Below are 18,746 nucleotides of genomic sequence, written 5' to 3' on the forward strand. Positions count from 1 at the left end.
TACAAATCATGTTTCTTGAGATCACAGGCAAAACGCCTGTTAGCCACATACTAATTTGGATATGTACAGCAGTTTCGATCAATATTGTAACTATGGATTTGGTTTGTATAAAAGAAGTTGCAAGGAAGATATAAGTACTCTAATTTTATTAGATTCTCGGTTCATACGTGTTTTTTTTTTTATGCAAATCCTAATAATATATATTAACCAAATTAGACAACCATAAACATGCAGTTCGAAGCCATTATACAACTTGGAAGAGCTGAGTATCCTAACTGCCTCCTTGCCCAGTCAGCTAATGAGTCAGCATCCCCATTGAAAATCCTACTGATCCATTTAAACACAAAAGACTTACTTCCCGACAACAGAGAGTTTATACATTTTTTCATCACCTCCCATTCCCATCTACAGGAGCTTTGATGTAACGCTCCAATGACTTCTCTATTATCCCCTTGAATCACGAAATCCTTGCTTCCTAGCTTCTTTGCGAAATGGCGGCTACTACTGCTCCTTCCAAATTTCACGCGCGCAAAAGCCTTGAAACGCGTCATTGCGGCCCCCACAATGCACCCTTCATCATTGGTTGCAATAGCTCCTGCTCCAGCCCATCCAGATTGTCTGCAAAAGGAGGCATCAAACCTGATCAAAATGCAGGAATTTGGTATACTATGGAAATTTCCTTCAAGTTGCAGAAAATCTATATTATTGCAAGTTTGAGGGATGAGGGATTCTTCTCTGTATGCCAGAAAGCATTTTTCAGCTCCCCCTCTGCTCTTCCTTAGCATGCCTTCACGATTTGCCTTTGACTGCTCGAACTTGACCTCGTTCCTAGTTTGCCAGATTTGATGCAGCAAAAACATACAATGAGTACCAGCAAGCCTTTGCTCCTTCTTCTTGCTGCATCCCCACCTCACTATCTGGTCCAGTCTCTCTCTTATTGACATCTCTGAGTCCTTGTGAATTATCATCCCTACTGTTGATCCAAACCAGACAGTTCTGATCCAATCACAGTGGAAGAATATGTGTTCTGCAGTTTCCAGTTCCTTTGAACAATAGGGACAAGAGAATTCCCCTGTCATATGCTTCCCAACAAGGATGGCTCCCATAGGGAGCACATTCATATACATTTTCCACAGGAATAACTGTATGTGAGCTGGCACAGGTGTTTTCCACATATCTCTTAGAGTGTTAGGGTCACAGCTGGAACTTTGTCCCAATTCTTCCTTAGATTGGAGGAATCGATAAGCAGACTTCACAGTGAGATTGCCATATTTGTCTTTTTGCCATCTCAACTTATCAGCTGCCTCCACATGAGGCCGGATAGTCACCTCCAGAATATTGTTTCTAGTAATGGGGTCTAGCTTTTGGCTTATCTCAGCCTCATCCCATCCACTCTTATCTGCACAAAACAGATCAGCTACCACTTTGCCTTGCCAAGCTGGCACCTCCACCCCTAGCTCCTCTAAGGTAGTAGGATTGCCATTACAAGTAAGCCATGGATCCTTCAAAATAGAGATGGATTTCCCATCCCCAATGGCCCAGATTAGACCACCACTAACCTCATTAAAGGTTTTATGGATGCCCTTCCAGAAGTATGAAGCCTTATCTGGGGGTTTTTTCACATCCCCTATCCAACCTTTGCCATATATACTGAACATAGTTTTTGTCCAGAGAGAGTTCACATCAGTGGCTGCTTTCCACGACAGCTTTGCCAGCATAGCTTTATTTATAACTCTAGTTGTCCTCAATCCCAAGCCTCCAACACTTTTTGGTTGGCATATATGCCTCCACCCTATGGTGTGAGCACCTTTTTTTTTTATCCTTTCCAGACCACCAGAAGTCTCTACATGCCTTGTCAATCTTATTGCAGGACTCCACAGGGAGCAGATAAGTTGACATGGCATATAGGGGGGTGGCTTGTATCACAGCTTGGATGAGAGTTGTTCTCCCAGCCTGTGACAGGATCTTGGCCTTCCACCCACTAATCTTTTTATTGATTTTATCTACCAAATAATCAAAGTCCTCTGACTTCTTCCTAGTCAACATGATGGGAACCCCCAGATATTTCTCTTTTGGGGCAAAGTTTCTAACTTTCCAAAACCTTTTGATCCTAATCTTTTGTCTGTAGGAGACATTCCTACTAAAAAAGATACTGGATTTCTCATAGTTAACTTTCTGGCCTGAGGCCTCACAGTAAGCATCCAGTATCCTTTTTAGGTTCCCACTTTCAGCCATGCTAGCTTTAGTGAACAGAATAAGATCATCAGCATATAACAAATGAGTTAGAGCAGGGGAGTTCTTTTTTATCTTTATACCATGTATCTCCCCCCCTAGCTCAGCTCTAGCCACCATTCTTGAGAGGGCTTCAGAGACAAGGATGAACAGATAGGGGGATAGAGGATCCCCTTGTCTAACTCCTCTCTCTGGGCTAAATCTATCCAGAGGGGACCCATTAAGCATAACCTGAAAGGAGACAGTAGATACACATTGTTGTATCATGTGTCTCCATTTCTGGTTGAACCCCAGTTTTTCCAAAATACCATCTATGAAATCCCATTCCACTCTGTCATAGGCTTTAGCCATATCTAGCTTCAGAGCTATCCATCCCTCATTTTTATGCCTCATGTTTTTCATATTATGAAAAACTTCACAAGCCAGACCCACATTGTCCCCTATGCTTCTGCCTTTGATAAAAGCCCCTTGGAATGGGGACACAATTCTATTTATCAGACCTTTGAGTCTGTTGGCCAACAGCTTGGAGATGATTTTATACCCAAAATTGCATAGACTTATGGGTCTGAACTTGGATGCATGATCAGGATTTTCAATCTTAGGAATCAGAGTAATATGAGTCTCATTCATACTAGGATTAAGAATACCATGGATGAAGAAGTCCTGAACAAAGGCAATCACAGCAGGCCCTATGATATCCCAGCATTTTTGGTAGAAAATGCCTTGGAAACCATCAGGCCCAGGGGCCTTATGGCTCCCCATTTTTCTAACCACCTCCCATATGTCTCCACTGCTAGGAATGGCAGTGAGGATCTCATTTTCCCTAGCTGTCACACAAGGTTGGAACAGCTCAAGGATGTGCTCCTGTCTCTCAGGGTGGTCAGAGGTGAAAATATCTATGAAATACTGATTTATTGAACCCCCCACCTCCAATCTGCCTTCAGTCCAATCTCCCTCATTATTCCTGATCTTTTTAATGGTATTTCTTCTTCTCCTATAGATGGTTGAGAGATGAAAAAATTTGGTATTCCTGGCCCCATCTTTTAGCCAGGAATTGGAAGACTTTTGTTTCCAGAAGTCCTCCTCTTTATTGTACCACTCAAGAAGGTCATCTTTAAGCCTCTTTGCTTGATTATAATTTTCAATGCTAAATGGCTTCGAGAGTACCTTATCAAGATTTGCTTGGGTAGCTTTAATATTAGTAAAGATATTACCAAAAACATGTTTGTTCCATTCTGATAAGTCTCTTTTGGTCTTATCCAACTTGTCTATAAGATTCCTGTCTGGGAGATCATGTTCAATAGAAGACCAGGCTCTTTCTATGACCTCCAGACAGGTCTCATGCTGAAGCCACATGTCAAAGAATTTAAAGGGCCTGGGGAGCTTTTCTTCTTGTTTCTCAAGGTTGATGAACAAGGAGATATGATCTGAAATGGCATTAGCCCACGTTCTGACTTGTGCCTTAGGGAAAGCCACTAGCCAGTCAGGGGTTGCCATGGCTCTATCCAGCCTTTCCAGAATATGATCTTTAGGCTTCCTATTATTGCTCCAGGTAAATTTTGGGCCAGTAAAACCTAAGTCCACTAGGCCCAAATCATTTATAAACCCATTGAAGTCCTGCATACTCTTAGTGAGTTTGCATTTCCCTCCAATTTTTTCATCCAGACTAGATATCGCATTGAAGTCCCCAAACAGACACCAGGGGCCGGGGACTAAAGGAGCCACCTCCCTTAGTTCGTCCCAAACCTTATTTCTTTTATTAGCAATAGAATCCCCATACACTAAAGTAAAGTACCAAGGTTCTTTATGATAATAATTTACGAGTTTACCTGTTACTTGATTGTGAGATGCTCCCAAAATATCCAATTCCACTCCCTCCTTCCAGAGAACAGCTAGACCCCCACTTAACCCTCTGGCTGGTACTGCAAAAACTCCACTGAACTTCAACTGCTTTCCTATTTTAACCATATACTCCTTAGTAGCCTTTGTTTCCGATAAACACACTATATCTACTTCAAACTTCCCTATTAGGTCCTTTAGTTGTTGAACCGCCGTGGTGATACCTATCCCCCGGCAATTCCAGGCGTGTATCGTCATGGATACCAAGGTAGCTGTGATGGGACAGCCACCGCGAACCCTGGGGGAGACAGGCACAGACCCCCACTGTTAGTTGCATCCTTTTCACTTTTCCCTTTCTGATCTTCCCCATGACTATACTCCCCTAACTTTCCTTTATTTCTATCCTCCTTCCCAGAATTCTCCTCCTCTGATCCCCCTACTCCTTGGTAGCCCCTTGACTTTCTGTTGCCTCCTCCTTTGGTTCCATAGTCTTTTTGTTCTCCCTTACTTACTCGGCCCCTCACTACTGTGGAGTCATCCATGGCCAGTGGGATTGGTTGCTGCATTAGACTCTGAGATACACTTCTTTCAGATTCTTCCTCTCCCCCCTCTGGACTTCCATGAGTCAGGTCCTGAGGAGCATTTCCCACAGAAACCTCTTCTTGGGAGTCGGCATTGAATACCACCATATCCGAATCCTCTTCTTCTGTTGTTCCATCTTCTTCTTCATCTGTGAACGCGTCTGACGGTATGTCTTCCTCTGGAATTTCTGGACCCCATTCCCCCTGAGACTGTCCACTAGACCTTGATGAGTTATTTGTAGCATCTGGTTCCTCTGATTCCTTGGAGTCACTAGATATAGCGATGAGTGGGGCTTCTTCTGGAATCAGCAGATGTCCTAATCCTAGTGCTCTCAAGTCGTCTGCCTCTTTCTTCGCCTTTTTTGATTGTCTTACCGCTACTTTTAAACTATGCCTGCGCCATTCCTCATCATCCATCCTTGTCGCTGTTATAGTCCCTCCACTACCCACTTTCCGTTTACTTCCCACTCTAATTCTACTTCCTTCCTCTCTTCTCACCTGTCTCTTGGCTTTAGCTTTCTTCTGTCCTTTTGAAACCAGAGTTTTGAAACCCCTCCCCCGGTTTGGCACACCTATAAATGTGAAATTTGGGTATCTAGCATTTGTTGGAGCAGACGCGTGCTCTTGCATCTCCACTTCCCACTGCTCCATGCTTGATATGATTGGTGTGATTAGGGGGGAACCCAAGAGCGGCGGTGCATGATTCCCCCTAAGATTTTCACTGTTTCCCAGATAGCCCGCCTCCATATCTAGCCTCTCTAGTGTGCCAGCTTGGCAACTCACCTTTTTCTGTGCCTCATCTCGACCCTCCATTTGGTCTTCTATTTCCACCATCTCAGATTCCAGCGCTCTGGCATGTAGGCTTTGTCCCAGATCCATTCCCTCAGCCCCATTCTCTGGGCTCCAGACCACCACAGCGCCCCCCTGGGCCCCAGATCCATAGCTCTGTCCTATATTTGGGCCTTTTCTTAACGTTCCTTGGGCTTGGATTAAGCCAGCTTGTATTTGACTTTCATCTAGGCCCATTAGGCCTTCAGAATTTGAACTTTGTCTTCCAACGGTAACTGGCCCTTCCACCTCAGCTTCTGTTCTATCCGTTCTGTTGTTTCGTACTTCGTTCTTTCTGACCTCCATCCGCCTACCTCTGACATCCAATTCCTTCTCTCTTTGTACCGGTTATTGGGTGATGTCGACATTCCACCCATACCACCTCCTCCTCCCCCCGAACTTCGTTTTCGCCTAACCGGTCTCTTTTGGCTTACGTGGAGTTCCAGAGATAATCACCGCAATTGGCCCTGTGCTTGCCTCCCCATTAAAGAAAACATTGGCTCTCAGTATAAACGAAAAATTATTTCGAATATCTCTGAGTGATCCTCCATGTTTGCGCAGCTCTATACCATATGTCTCTCTTTTTTCGCAGTAATGAATATCATGCCCTATGCATCCACAAAAATAGCAGAATATCTCCAACTTTTCATATTTGAAGGACACTGGTATCACTTCCCCCTTTTCCGTTCTGAGGTCGACTCCTTTCAGCAGCCTTTCCTTGATATCCATGCGAATCCTGACCCTAGCGACCGGAAGTCGAAACTCCCTCTGGCAGCACAGATCCATGGCTTTTACTTTGCCAAGTATGGTACCCACTTTTCTTACATTCTCCTCTGTGATTCGATCTCTTGGGATGCCATAGATCTGAATCCAGAAGTCTACCATATCAAACTTCTTAGCAGAGACCATCTCTTCAGTATGGATCCCTTTCTTAATTGAGAATATAAAACCTTGTATCAACCAAGGGCCATTTTTCAGCACATGTTGTAATTCCTTTTCTTCTTCAAACTCCATCCTATAATATCCTTTAGCTATCAGCTCGATCTTTGTAGGCCCCCTTATTTGCCAACATTGATGCAGCTCATCTGCCAGTTCTTGTAGGGAGATGACTTTACCTCCATATAACTTTCCCATCAAAGTTCGCTTTGCTCCAGTATCCTCATCCTTGTTTCGATTTTCAATCTCTACTACATGTTTCTCTTTTGAACAGAAGAGATTTCCCATTTCCACTTGGAGCTCCTCTATTCTGGCTCTAGCAATCCTTTCATTTTCCGTCATTTCCATCCTATCTTCTACTAACATATCTCTCTCCATCTAAGATCTGCTGATCCCTGAGGAAAACCCTACTAGCTTACTCAGACAGCAAAAGATACCAACGAAAGGGCGGGGGGGAGAGGGGGGGATAAAAGATTAGAACAGGGAAGAATAGATCGGAGAGGGAAGCAAGAAAAAAACTAAGCAGAGGCTGCTTTTGGCCGCAGTAGAGCCCTCAAAGTGAATTCTACACGGGTTTGAAGTTGAGGTTTGAGACGACCTTAATAAGTAATCATGTATGAGAATCCAAGACAATCAATTCCACAATTGTGGTTCATACGTGTTTTAGTCATCATATGTCAGTTAAGATTTTTAAATATATTATTGGAATTAATGAAGTAGTGGAGGAAACCAAACAAAATGGATTGGCTTATTAGTTATCAGATCAAATGATTCAGTTTGTGACTTGGGATGATTGTGATAATGATCCTTGGGACATTTTTTATTGATATCGGTGAAATCAACCCATATTGTGACTTCCCATTTTTGTTTCTGGTGAGAACATATGTCGGGATCCGATACTAGTGAGATCTGCCATCAAACCATGCCAACACAACATTGTTCTATCTTAGAAAAATTCGACCAGCCAATTCAAAATTTCAAATCTATGGATCTATGGCCAACCAATGCACGGTATTCACATCTGTTCTTATGCAGCTACAAACGACATACTTACAAACGACATACTTTTAGGATCATTGTAATATGTTATGTGTGACTTTCAGCTCATATCGATTTCAGAAAGAACAGAACGCACCAAAATATTTATGATTTGTTGAATATGTTAAAATCCGTCATTAGCCCAAATTAGATGTCCAGTATAACTAACTAGAAAACCGCTTGCCGTGTAGACTCACATTAGAATTGAGTTAACAAGGAGGAGACGAAGAAGACACGATGATGGTGTAGGGAAAAAAAATAGTAACAAGAAGGTGGTGGTCGTGGTAGTGGTGGTGCCCCGTGGTGGTGATAGGAGAGAGAGATCGAATTTCAGGTGAAATTGAGAGAAATTAAAGATTGGGGAATTTTAAGAAGAAAGTGTACGACGGACAGAAATTTTGAACCCCTTATCCCAAGAGCGTCCAATAGAAGCCACTATGTTACAGGACCCTTTTTGAGCAGTGCTAAGACTGCTAACTGCTAAGTGACTCCCACCTTCTCTTGTAAGATAAGAACGACCTTGTTTTGTTAGGTTTAGGTTTAGTGTTCAACAAGTTCAGAAACAGGTTATGATCACAGCCTCATGTGAGTCATGTCTAGGCCACAGGTTTCATTGAGGTTGAACATTTTTCCAAAATCAACATTTGCGAAAATTCTCCAACCTTTGTCACAAAGCTATAATTTCGCAACAATTTGCATAAAAGCTGTTTTAGGCATGATGGTTATCATTTTTTCAGAACTTTTAATTATATGCCATATGGACTATCATATATTCATATATAACACACTTATTCCCAATATTGTTGCACACTTGCACCTTGCTCGTAGTTCTCATTTCGTAATAAGCAATCCAAATAGATGCTTCTTTAAGCTCTAACATTGGATTCAATCTAGGGACTTGGGAGGCGTTATTTGAAATGAAGTATTACCAAAGTATTGACTTCATCCTCGAAATCCTCCTACTTCAATGTATTTTCTTGGTAAATCAATATATAATGACTTTAGACACACTCTTCAATATCTCTTCTTCTTCTTCTTCCATGGCTCACTTCCAAGTTCTTTTTTCAAGGCCTTGAGCTTCAAGAGTTTGACTAACGTACGGGTGCTTTTCACAACTACTTCATCTATACTTTTGTTCAAATTCTCTAGAATCATGTAACTCCAAGTTCTAGTGCTTTTCGTAAATTAGAGAGACTTTTTTGCTGCAAAGATTGTTAGGTTTTTGCTTGTTGTAATCATATATAGACATTTTTGTATCAGTTTAATTTAGTAGTAGAAGTGCAACTGCCTTCGATATTTATTACTCACGACTTTGATACTAACATAAAGAAACGAGATGAGAAACCAAAATCTGTTTGCAAAGTTTGGTATATCGAGAGGAATACGTATATTCATCTTAGTAGTAGGTTCCCTTGTTCTTCTCTTAAGTATAGCCACATTGTCCAAATTCTACTCTCTTACTTCTCTTATTAGCACTGATACATTCTGTAACCATATAAACTTGGAGTGTCAAGGAGGAAACAAAACTGAGGCTACGAAGCATCTGGAGACGGTTATCAGAAAGCTTCACGAAGAGATGAGAGTGATGAAGGAGCTAGCAAATCGTGATTCATCTTCATTGAGACACAGTGGTTTCCTCGCAGAAATGTTGGGTCTTGTTGAGTTGGTGCAAGCATCTATACCACAAGGGGGTCAGAAAGAATTTAATGATTTCAAGGAAGAAGTTCATTCCTTGAGACGCCGCAAAAATGATCCAGCGAATTATTTCCTGATTGAAGAAATAAGAAAATATGTAAGAATCAAGCCTAATAGACTTGGAAAGCAGAACTTCATGGGAGCAAATGGAACCTTCACTAGTATTGGCCACTCATGTTTCTCTATGAAGACTGACTTGGAAGAGTACATGGAGTACGATGTAGGGGATATATGCAAGGATGACTGGAAACTTGCTCAGAAGCTTATGGTTCACGGATGTGATCCATTGCCAAGGAGAAGGTGTTTGTCAAGAGCTCCCAAGCTCTATAGCAAGCCTTTCCCTATTACTGAATCAATGTGGAAACTACCTGATGATCGGAATGTCCGCTGGAGTAATTATAGATGCAAGAATTTCGCTTGCCTGGCTAACAAGACTAGTGTCAAAGGTTTCTTCAAGTGTGCAGATTGCTTCAGTTTAGTCGACCACGAGATGCCCAGATGGACTAAAATCCAACCCTCAGAATTGAATACAACGTCAGATTTTCTTATATCAGAAGTCCTTGATATCAAGCCTAGGGAGATCAGAATAGGATTGGATTTCAGTGTAGGGACAGGTACTTTTGCTGCAAGGATGAGGGAATTCAATGTGACCATAGTCTCTGCCATCATCAATATTGGAGCTCCGTTCAATGAGATGATAGCCCTTCGAGGACTGGTTCCTCTTTACTTGACAATCAATCAACGCCTCCCATTCTTTGATAACACTCTTGATATAATTCATACTACACGGTTTCTTGATGGCTGGATTGATTTCATGCTTCTAGACTTCGTCTTGTATGACTGGGACCGTGTTCTGAGGCCAGGCGGTCTACTTTGGATTGACAGCTTCTTCTGTTTGAAGGAGGATTTGAATGACTATTTAGAGGGATTCAAAACATTGAGGTACAAAAAGCACAAATGGGTCGTTGTTCCAAAGTCGGATAAAAATGATCGTGAGGTGTATTTTTCGGCAATCTTAGAGAAGCCACCAAGACCATTTTGAAGATTTAATATGTCTAGCTCATGCAATCTTGTATTTCTACTTTAATTTGTGTCTCGTTACCATTGTTGTCAAATGGTAGCATAAAAATTCTGTAGTGGCTGCCCACTATTTTTTTTTTTAGTGTAAAAAGAAATAAGATAAGTTTATTGATACAACTATTAAACTTTTTGCCTCATCATCTTTATCGAGTGAGGGAGCGAACGATCTTGGCGGAAGGGGGTTATGCGGACAAAAACCAAATTGGTTGGTTTATGTAAAGAATTTGGTTTTTGTCTGTCTGTCCTCATCTCTTCTCTCTTATGTTTTTTCTCTCCGTCCCTCTTCCTCTCCATTTCCCTCTCTCTCTCCACGCACTCTAAATCTCCACTCCTCCCCCTCTCTCTCACTCGCCCTCTACCGCTTAGTAGTATCTTGGTTAATCAAGTGGCGGAGGGAGCAACCAACCTGGGTATGTGGCTTAAAAAGTATTTTGGTTGGTTTAAATCTATTATCAGTATGTGGCCTAAAAAGTATTTTGGTTGGTTTACGCCTGCGCCTTCATTCTCGACCAATTTCTCCTTCCTCTTCCTCTCTCCCCCACCACAAACTCATCTCTCTCCCCCCACCACAAACCCATCTCTCTTTCTCTTTCTACCTCACTCCATTCCTCGCTTTGCAATTATCTTCTAGTAATCAAGTGAGCCGAACGAAAGTTCTGGACGGAGAGAGGTATGTGGACAAAAGGTCATTTAGTTCGTTTCTGTCTGTCTGTCCTCATTTTTTCTCTTCGTCCCTCTCCCTCTCCAAGCCCTCTCAATCTCTTCCTCTCCATTTCTCCCTCTCCACTCTTTTCCTCCATCCCACCACCCATAGCGATATACTTTATACTCAGTGGCCGAGAGCTTAACGATCTAGGTTGACAGGGGGTATTTGGACAAAAAGTCATTTGGTTGGTTTCTGTCTGTCCTTATTTCTTTCTTCTCTTCTTCGCTGTCCCTCTCCCTCTCTTTCTCTCTCTCTTCTCCAGCTCCCCATAAGCGTAGTAGTGGGGAGTGAGCTAGCGAAGAGTTGGAGTAAAAGGAGAAAGGGTATTGGGGCGAAGAAAAAATATAGAGAAGTGGGGAGTGAGCGTGAGCTACGAGGAGAGAGAAAGTTGGGTGAAAGAGAAAGGGTATTGGGGCGAAGAAAAAATGATAGAAATTGAGGACTGACAGACATAAACCAACCAATTTGGTTTTTGTCCGCATATCCCCTTCTGCCAAGATCGTTCGGCTCCACTAACTCGAATAGTAAATAAATACACTAGAGTGAATTTAATAATAATAGAATGGATGTGGAGGTTTTCTCAAGTCGCCAGCGACGTGAAGCTCTGGAGTTTCTCATTCGATCCTCTCTCGTTAGTCATTTTATTATTATTATTGTTTTGTCAATTTAATTCTAACTTTCTCTTCACTCAGTCTTTGAAAGCTGGTGCAGCATTTAGGTGTTTCTCCAATAGTGAAATACACATCATTATCTCTCTTTGCTGAACGCTTCCTTCCATCCCTAAACAACAACAAATTCATAGTGGAAAATAGTCGAACAACAACAAATTGGCTTTTTTTTTTTTTAACAACCCTTGAGAGAATGCAATATCCAGCTCTTTGCTCTTATTTCTATTTGGATTTCTACCAAAGTAAGAAGTATGCATGATTAATATAAAAATGTAACCCCTCTTAATCTCTCTCACTAATGCCACTTTATTTTCTTCCCTAGATACACAATACCTGCACTCTGTCCGTAATGAGGCTCAAGTCCTTGGGAGACAAGGCCATCAGGGACCAACATTTTACAAAGCGAGATTTCATTGAAGCAGTTTGTGGCTTTAACTTCTATTACCATTTCTCTTTACCCCTTTGTCCCTGTGTATGATTACAGGAATGTTGTTTTGCAGGAGGTGGTCTTTTTGAAGGTAACCTTTTTTATGTCATTCAAAGTGGGATTTCATATATTCATTATCTACATTCAAGCCGGTACGTTTCAGGTGATCGCTTTTGAAATAGGTGCTTCAAGTATTACTTTTGTGTTCCTAGAGCAGTATCTAAATCAGTTCAGGTATGTACTAGTAGTCTTATATGTTACAAAATCTTTTCCCCCTGAATAAGTTTAATCTAATGCTATCTTCTTGCTTTGAATTTACCAAATGTAGACAAGTGGCACGAGTTGGTGAACTTGTGGACTTCGACGCGTGCATGGATATAATGGATCTACTATATGAAACAGAAGAGATGTCTAGGCTTTACGACTCTCCTCGTTATCTAGCAGCTGCAATCTTGGTACGTGCCTAAATGCCAATTGTATTTTACCTCCTTGTTGAGAAACGCGGCGATAATTTAATCCTTTTGCAGGTTGTGTCATATATCATCACAATTCCTAAGCAACAGTGGGAGTTTCCTCTTCTCCCTTGGGGTAAGATGCCTTCCATAGCATTGCTGAAGTTATTGCTTTTTTGAATTTAGAAGCTTTTGTTTCAGTTGGTTTATTAATCATCTCTATCAGATGCAACTTGGTTTTCTTCTAGCTACTTTAAGCCTTTAACCCATCTACTCTTCACTGTTGTTAATGTCTTTTCAAAGTCATATGCTGATGTCAAGGGTTGGATACTTGCTGAGTGAATAGTATTCATTGATATCTTGTTCTTATCTTACTTACGTATTCTGAAATGCTGACATAGTTGTTGGCTTGTTGCCATTGTGAGAGCAAGCAGTTTTATGGGTTTTACCCAATGTTTATTATCTCTCTCTCACTTGCTGAGTCTTGCACAATGCACGTCCGTTCCAAAAGCATCACTCTTTCAAACTGGTATCTTTTTTATTCTTGTAATCAACACTAGGAACTTTTTATTTATTGGTCTCCTCTGATACAAATAATTAGAGAGTGTCGCCTTGCACTACCTCTCAGATGAGTTGGTAAAAGTGCATCACATTATCAGGGACTAGGGAGGTCTCATGTGCGACTCTCCTTCACGTTTGCACACAGGGTTGCAACGAGCTAAAATTAGAGAGACAGTCTCTTCTAGGGTCAGGAATTCTCTTCACCTATCTTTTTTAGAATCTTTTCTATTTATTCTATTTGAGATTGTTTTTTGCTTCTTAGAAAGTTAGGGATGCTTCCTTACAGGTTAGGCTTATGATGTATCTTTTTTGATGATTGTTGTGGACAAATGGTGTACTTATATTCATCTTGCTCGCCATGCTTCCGCTTCTCCTCTGATACTTTACACAAACTAAAGTTTTCTCTTATTACTTGATTTAGTTGTATCTGAATTTTTTAGTTAAACTTGTTTTTCTTTATTCTTTTTTTTTAGCATTTTACTTGCAAAGTTCTGCAATTAGAGAATGTATTAACACAGGCCGTTAGGCATAATCTTTTTTTGGACACTGCATTAGATATTGAGCTTTGACAAATGTATAATTAAGTATGTGCCCTTTATGAATATCTTTTCAGACAAAGCTCATGTATAGTTTGAATATGACATCAGTCATCGCTCTTTTCCAGCACAAAAGCATTTTGATATCTTGTAAAAACATGTCACTATTACAAAGTTTTTTTTTTTTTTCTCTTTTTTGCGGCCGTGAAAATGTGGTGCTTATGGAAGAAATAAAAGAGAGGAAGCAGTAGGTTCAACCTCCGTTCCTGTCCTATATCTTTCTTCTCTTAAGTACGCAAATTGAGTAAGCAATCTTGTTTGATATCATGAAGAATTTATTTATCATTTTGATACCTATACAAATTGGGAAATCGCTTTCTTGTTCTTTCATTCTTTTGACTATCGAACAAATCAATTTTAGCAACACTTCCCAGGAATTCATTAGCCAGGAAACTAAACTGGTTTTTGCTTGATGATTGGGTGAATGTTGACCTTTATTACAATGAATTTAATACTTTGTAATTGTTTTATCTTGCAGTGAAATTTGTAACCTCATATGAGGTAAACGATATTTGGAAACTTGTCAGGTACATTCTGGGTCATATAGTAAAGCAGCCATGGAAAGAAGGTTGATGGTACTGTCTCAGTGCATACTCCTTGGGGCATCCTTATTCAATTGTGTAGAACCCCCCAAAATAGTACTTTTTTAGAGTTGGAATACGCTTTTGTAAGCTGTGTCCAGGGTAATCGTTGGCCATTTTATAAGATGGCGGCTGTTCTTGCTTCTACTAATCATTCTCGATTCTCAGTACATATTCTGTTGCCTGAATCAGGATGAATGGAATTATTCATGTCATTTGTGTTTACAGCAGTTGTTCTCACTCCTGCGTCTCTTAGGTTTCAATGGTTATTACTTACCAGTTCATGACCATGCTAATAATACACAGAACATCACTGAAGCCAGTTGGCTCTGGACCAATTTCTGGCCGACTGCACCCTGCCTACTAACAAGTTCGACAAAGGATATTGTATCTATTTCAATAATTTTATGATCATATTATTGTTCATATGTATAGTACACTAGTATAAGCTAGGAGCGAAAAGAGCAATCTGTAAATCCAGTAATTTATCCAATGACCAATTGATAGTCCCTGTCTTAAAAAGTCTTTCGCAGCTTTGCAATCTTGTCTCAAGTATAATATCCAAATCCGTTGCCATACAGGTCAAGGTCGCTGCTGCCAGTAGGCCCTTAAACTTTGTCTCAGCCCTCGTCCATCTTCCTTATCCTGTTGTTTCCATCTTTCTTTCTCCAAACCAAAAAAATGGTTGACATGGACGTTGTGAGTGAACATGATAGCAACAAAACACCATAAATCCTTTTCAATACAGGTTGACAATACTTACAACTTGTACAAATCTTTCAATTTTCTGACATCAGAAACAATAGATAATAGGGTTAAATGCATAGATGGATAACGAACTATATACGAAATCAAACATTTGTGTATAAATTTTTTTTTAAACAAATTTGGGTAACGAAGTGTACCACGTTTTGCAACGTTGGGCTCTGTTTCACTTCCGTCCAATTTTTTATACGTGTCAAGTTTTTTCATACGTGGCACAGATTGCCACTAGATCGCCACATAGGAAAATAAGTGACACAAAATTAGAGAAAAAGAAAAAAAAACTTTGACACGTGTGAAAAAAATGGACGGAAGTGAAACATAACCCAACGTTGCAAAACGTGGTACACTTCGTTACCCAAATTTACTAAAAAAATAGTTTATACATTTATACATTTTTTTCTAGATAATACTGACATAAGAAATACCGGTATTTGGTTCCAACAAAACCGCAATATAGTGAGAAGTTTATAAAAAAAGCCCATGGGCTTGAACATTAACGACAGAAATGCTATTACAGTAGTATGCAAAGGGAGATGTATTGACCTCTCATTTTTTTAATGCCTGTCGTTGCTCTCTTCCTACAGGCCAGAGGCTGACAAAAAAAACTTCCATTCACGTCTATTTATTCACAGTAGATTCTCTCTCCATTCTTTAGCCTTGTAATATCCAACCCTCTTTCCACTTGTGTAAGTTTTTCTCCCCACATCAGTTTTCTGTACCCTGAACATGGATCCTAGTGGTACTATCCTGTTATGGTTTATGATCCATTTTTTCTTTTCATTTTTCTGTTTTAGATTTGTTGTATGGTATTTGAATATGTATGAAGGTTATATAGTAAATTGTTGATAGTTGTAACGTGCTAATTAACATAATTTGGATTTGGGTGATGACTAGTCGGTAGAAGCCAAATGAGCATGGGCTTGAATTTAATCCAATTTCTAGCCTACAGGAGACTACATTAGTGTAAGCATAGGAAGAAGAATGTCTACATTTAGCCCGCATGGAGGGGTCGGGTTCATATCTCCAGCCCGCATGGAGGGGGTGGGGCGGAGTGCCTTGGCCATGGAGATGAAAGTAGGTGTTAATAGTCAGTCCCACACTACCTGGGTACTATGCCTGTTTTTCAAGAATGAGTTCTGACCATAGGTTTATCAACTGTTATCTTTACCATGTCTTGATTTGTAAAACAGCTAGTGGTCCTAATGCACTACATCGATTTCTTTTCACGACAGGTGGGTGATACGTACCTACATATTGGAGACAAATAACTTTTGTCATATTGGAGAGAGTCTTCAACATATACCCTCTTAGAAGCTAGGTATACTTTGAATTACACTATACCTATTGCTAACGTTATTAAATCTCTATGCATTTTTTTTCCACCTTTTGTTACTACCTAAATGTGTTGGCTTGGATATGTTTTCAGGTTTTCACTAAGGTGGGGTTCTGACTTCTGACCTAACCGTCTCTCTGAACAAATTAATTTCTTTGCAGATTTTGGTTTATCTGTGATGGAGCATCTTTTGGGTCTTCTCAAAATTCGTGTCTGTCGAGGCATTAATCTTGCTGTCCGTGATGTCCGAAGCAGCGATCCTTATGTTGTCATCAAGATAGGCAAACAGGTAGCCTTGACTAAAAGTAATTGTGTCCTGATTTTAGGCTATTTTCTGATTATGATTATGTGTTTAAGAGTTGTATTGGTGATTTGTTTTTGCTCCTTTGTTGAATAGGTCTTTTGTAGGTTTGTCTTTTGCTAATTGACTAATGTATATTTGTCACTTGCAAGTGAACTCAGAAAGGTTAGATGTGGTGAAGGTAGTTAACTTCATATATTATTTCTAATAGTTGATGAATGAGCAATGGTGGTTGGTTTGTAGAAACAGTGCAAATATTTTACTCTTTAATGGGTCTGGACGCCCCAAACTGAACATCTCGGAATCATTATCATCTCTTTGGGAAAAGCTTTAGATAAGATTGCCTTCAATGTCAGGTTTAGTTTTGTGTATGAACTTGGATTAAATGATTTGTAGTGATATACACCGATACCTAGTTGTTAATATATCTTCAGGAATCAGTTGCACAGAGATCAGTTATATTATTTCTCATTACATGTAACTATGTAAGACCTTTTATCGTTGATTATATGGTTCAAAACAAAAATTCCTTTTGAAACATTCTGAGAACTGTTGAAGCCTTGAAAGTGACTTTAATTGGCCCTACTAGCTGATTTGCAAATATGTTGACCATTCACCTATCTAAACTAATTTCTTTTGTTAATTCAGCTCTTTTGTTTGTTCTTTTTTTTTTCTAACGTAAATTTTGATTATTTATGCAGAAGGTGAAGACTAGTGTCATGTATAATAATGTCAACCCTGAGTGGAATGAAGATTTGACTCTTTCTATATCAGATGCCAGTCTTCCAGTCAAGCTTGTAAGCCATCCTATCTACTTGGTATTTATTGTCTTCAGTCTCTGATACAAGTATACAACAACTAAGGAAAATTTTCCCATCCTTTTATATAAGATTGGTTTGCTAAGAAACATTACTGTTAGTTCTATAATGGTGTCAGAAAAATTTGATCACTGAGAGTCTGAGATAGAACCTTACATAGATCTCCTCAAGCACTGGCCGATGATTATGTATTTAAGTGCAAAGATCTGTATAGTGTAGAATCTTGTAGTTAGAGGAAAGCGTGCATATTATTCGTACGTCGGTTTAGAAACGCCACCTCCAGTCGCCCCTCAAAGATATTTGCTTATTGGATCAAGTATCTAAGTGGGGATCCCTGGGGTTCAGGTCCCACATGTGAAGACCCTTTGAGCAGTTACAGCACAAACACCACTATCACCATCATTGCCATACTTCGTCTTGTTACTCATGAAATGGCCCAACTCATTTGGCTATCTGAAGTGTTTCTGTAGAATTCATAAAAATTTTAAATTTGCATAGCCTTTGATTTCTGTAGTTTAAACACCAGTATATTGTTCGTATTGTGAAGATGGTTAGTTTAATTGGATTTGGTATGCTTGCAGACAGTGTATGACAAAGACACTTTCAGCATGGATGACAAAATGGGGGATGCAGAGTTCGACATTAAGCCTTTTCTCGAGGCCGTCAAAATGCATCTGGTAGACCTTCCAAGCGGTACAATTGTCACAAAAGTGACTCCATCTAGGCAAAACTGCTTATCGGAAGAAAGCAGTATCATCTGGGTTAATGGCAGTATTCTTCAGAATATTTGTCTCAGACTAAGAAATGTAGAATGTGGTGAAGTAGAGCTTCAGCTTATGTGGGTTGATGTTCCAGGTTCCAGGGGCGTTTAGAGTTCATCTACGTATGTATATATGTGCTTGCTGTTCAGCATGTTGTTTTGACTACTTTCATGCTTTATCTCACGACAAATGGATGAGATTCAGATTGTTAGTTCTATTTTGAGACGTGTAACAACATAAACGTAGCGATATTATTTGCTTCCATGTATAAACTTTCATTATCTAACATGGAGACTGGCTCTGGCGTTTTTGGTTTCTGTTACAACAAACTAGTTGTTAGCAGATACCTGGTCTCGATACGTGTTCATTTTGAAGGAAGTACATCTATGATGTGGCTCATACTGCCATACGGTGAATGAAAGTAGTCGCATCTCCTTGTCAGAAGATCAATTGTACCCCTCTTCCTCGTATATAGGAACCACTGAAAATTTTACATTTTTTATCTTGTTTCCTACGTCTATTTAACTTGAAGAAATTTGAACTACAGT

General features: G+C 40.0%; 5 protein-coding genes across 10 annotated transcripts; 3 read left to right on the forward strand and 2 right to left on the reverse strand.

Moving 5' to 3' along the window:
* Positions 1 to 212: 212 nt before the first annotated feature.
* LOC147485556 (uncharacterized) lies at positions 213 to 1,718 on the reverse strand. The gene has a single exon (XM_086573547.1). The coding sequence runs from the start codon at positions 1,716 to 1,718 to the stop codon at positions 213 to 215; it is 1,506 nt and encodes a 501-aa protein (XP_086429673.1).
* Positions 1,719 to 5,891: 4,173 nt separating this feature from the next.
* Positions 5,892 to 6,758, reverse strand: LOC147485557 (uncharacterized protein At4g02000-like). The gene has a single exon (XM_086573548.1). It carries the CDS (start codon positions 6,756 to 6,758, stop codon positions 5,892 to 5,894), a length of 867 nt encoding a protein of 288 aa, XP_086429674.1.
* Positions 6,759 to 8,374: 1,616 nt separating this feature from the next.
* Positions 8,375 to 10,343, forward strand: LOC147485558 (S-adenosyl-L-methionine-dependent methyltransferases superfamily protein). The gene has a single exon (XM_086571948.1). The coding sequence runs from the start codon at positions 8,791 to 8,793 to the stop codon at positions 10,189 to 10,191; it is 1,401 nt and encodes a 466-aa protein (XP_086428074.1). The 5' UTR covers positions 8,375 to 8,790; the 3' UTR covers positions 10,192 to 10,343.
* A 946-nt stretch (positions 10,344 to 11,289) lies between these two features.
* Positions 11,290 to 14,445, forward strand: CYCJ18 (cyclin J18). 2 transcript variants are annotated; one of them, XM_086569903.1, is made up of 8 exons: positions 11,290 to 11,566; positions 11,647 to 11,845; positions 11,926 to 12,024; positions 12,104 to 12,121; positions 12,194 to 12,264; positions 12,359 to 12,485; positions 12,558 to 12,618; positions 14,118 to 14,445. In XM_086569903.1, exons 3-8 carry the CDS (start codon positions 11,953 to 11,955, stop codon positions 14,210 to 14,212), a joined length of 444 nt encoding a protein of 147 aa, XP_086426029.1. In that variant the 5' UTR covers positions 11,290 to 11,566; positions 11,647 to 11,845; positions 11,926 to 11,952; the 3' UTR covers positions 14,213 to 14,445. The 2 variants fall into 2 exon arrangements, with proteins under 2 accessions (XP_086426029.1, XP_086426028.1); XM_086569902.1 differs by having other exon boundaries at positions 12,104 to 12,264.
* Positions 14,446 to 15,064: 619 nt separating this feature from the next.
* On the forward strand, positions 15,065 to 18,527 carry LOC147485560 (protein C2-DOMAIN ABA-RELATED 5-like). Of its 5 annotated transcripts, none has more exons than XM_086569904.1 (5): positions 15,065 to 15,671; positions 16,218 to 16,303; positions 16,480 to 16,607; positions 17,321 to 17,416; positions 18,019 to 18,527. In XM_086569904.1, exons 3-5 carry the CDS (start codon positions 16,497 to 16,499, stop codon positions 18,307 to 18,309), a joined length of 498 nt encoding a protein of 165 aa, XP_086426030.1. In that variant the 5' UTR covers positions 15,065 to 15,671; positions 16,218 to 16,303; positions 16,480 to 16,496; the 3' UTR covers positions 18,310 to 18,527. The 5 variants fall into 5 exon arrangements, with proteins under 5 accessions (XP_086426030.1, XP_086426034.1, XP_086426031.1 ...); XM_086569905.1 differs by having other exon boundaries at positions 15,507 to 15,671; positions 16,412 to 16,607; XM_086569906.1 differs by having other exon boundaries at positions 15,600 to 15,724.
* Positions 18,528 to 18,746: the final 219 nt, after the last annotated feature.

The sequence above is a fragment of the Coptis chinensis genome, chromosome 7 (genome assembly GCF_015680905.1).
Source record: "Coptis chinensis isolate HL-2020 chromosome 7, ASM1568090v1, whole genome shotgun sequence".
Lineage (NCBI taxonomy): Eukaryota > Viridiplantae > Streptophyta > Magnoliopsida > Ranunculales > Ranunculaceae > Coptis > Coptis chinensis.

Coding starts and splice junctions, on each gene's coding strand:
- LOC147485556 (XM_086573547.1), bottom strand. CDS start 1,718: ATGCTGGCAAAGCTGTCGTGGAAAGCAGCCACTGATGTGAACTCTCTC.
- LOC147485557 (XM_086573548.1), bottom strand. CDS start 6,758: ATGACGGAAAATGAAAGGATTGCTAGAGCCAGAATAGAGGAGCTCCAA.
- LOC147485558 (XM_086571948.1), top strand. CDS start 8,791: ATGAGAAACCAAAATCTGTTTGCAAAGTTTGGTATATCGAGAGGAATA.
- CYCJ18 (XM_086569902.1), top strand. CDS start 11,953: ATGAGGCTCAAGTCCTTGGGAGACAAGGCCATCAGGGACCAACATTTT. Junction 12,486..12,557: donor ATCTAGCAGCTGCAATCTTG/GTACGTGCCTAA, acceptor ATCCTTTTGCAG/GTTGTGTCATATATCATCAC. Junction 12,619..14,117: donor GTTTCCTCTTCTCCCTTGGG/GTAAGATGCCTT, acceptor TTTATCTTGCAG/TGAAATTTGTAACCTCATAT.
- LOC147485560 (XM_086569904.1), top strand. CDS start 16,497: ATGGAGCATCTTTTGGGTCTTCTCAAAATTCGTGTCTGTCGAGGCATT. Junction 16,608..17,320: donor TCATCAAGATAGGCAAACAG/GTAGCCTTGACT, acceptor TTATTTATGCAG/AAGGTGAAGACTAGTGTCAT. Junction 17,417..18,018: donor CCAGTCTTCCAGTCAAGCTT/GTAAGCCATCCT, acceptor GTATGCTTGCAG/ACAGTGTATGACAAAGACAC.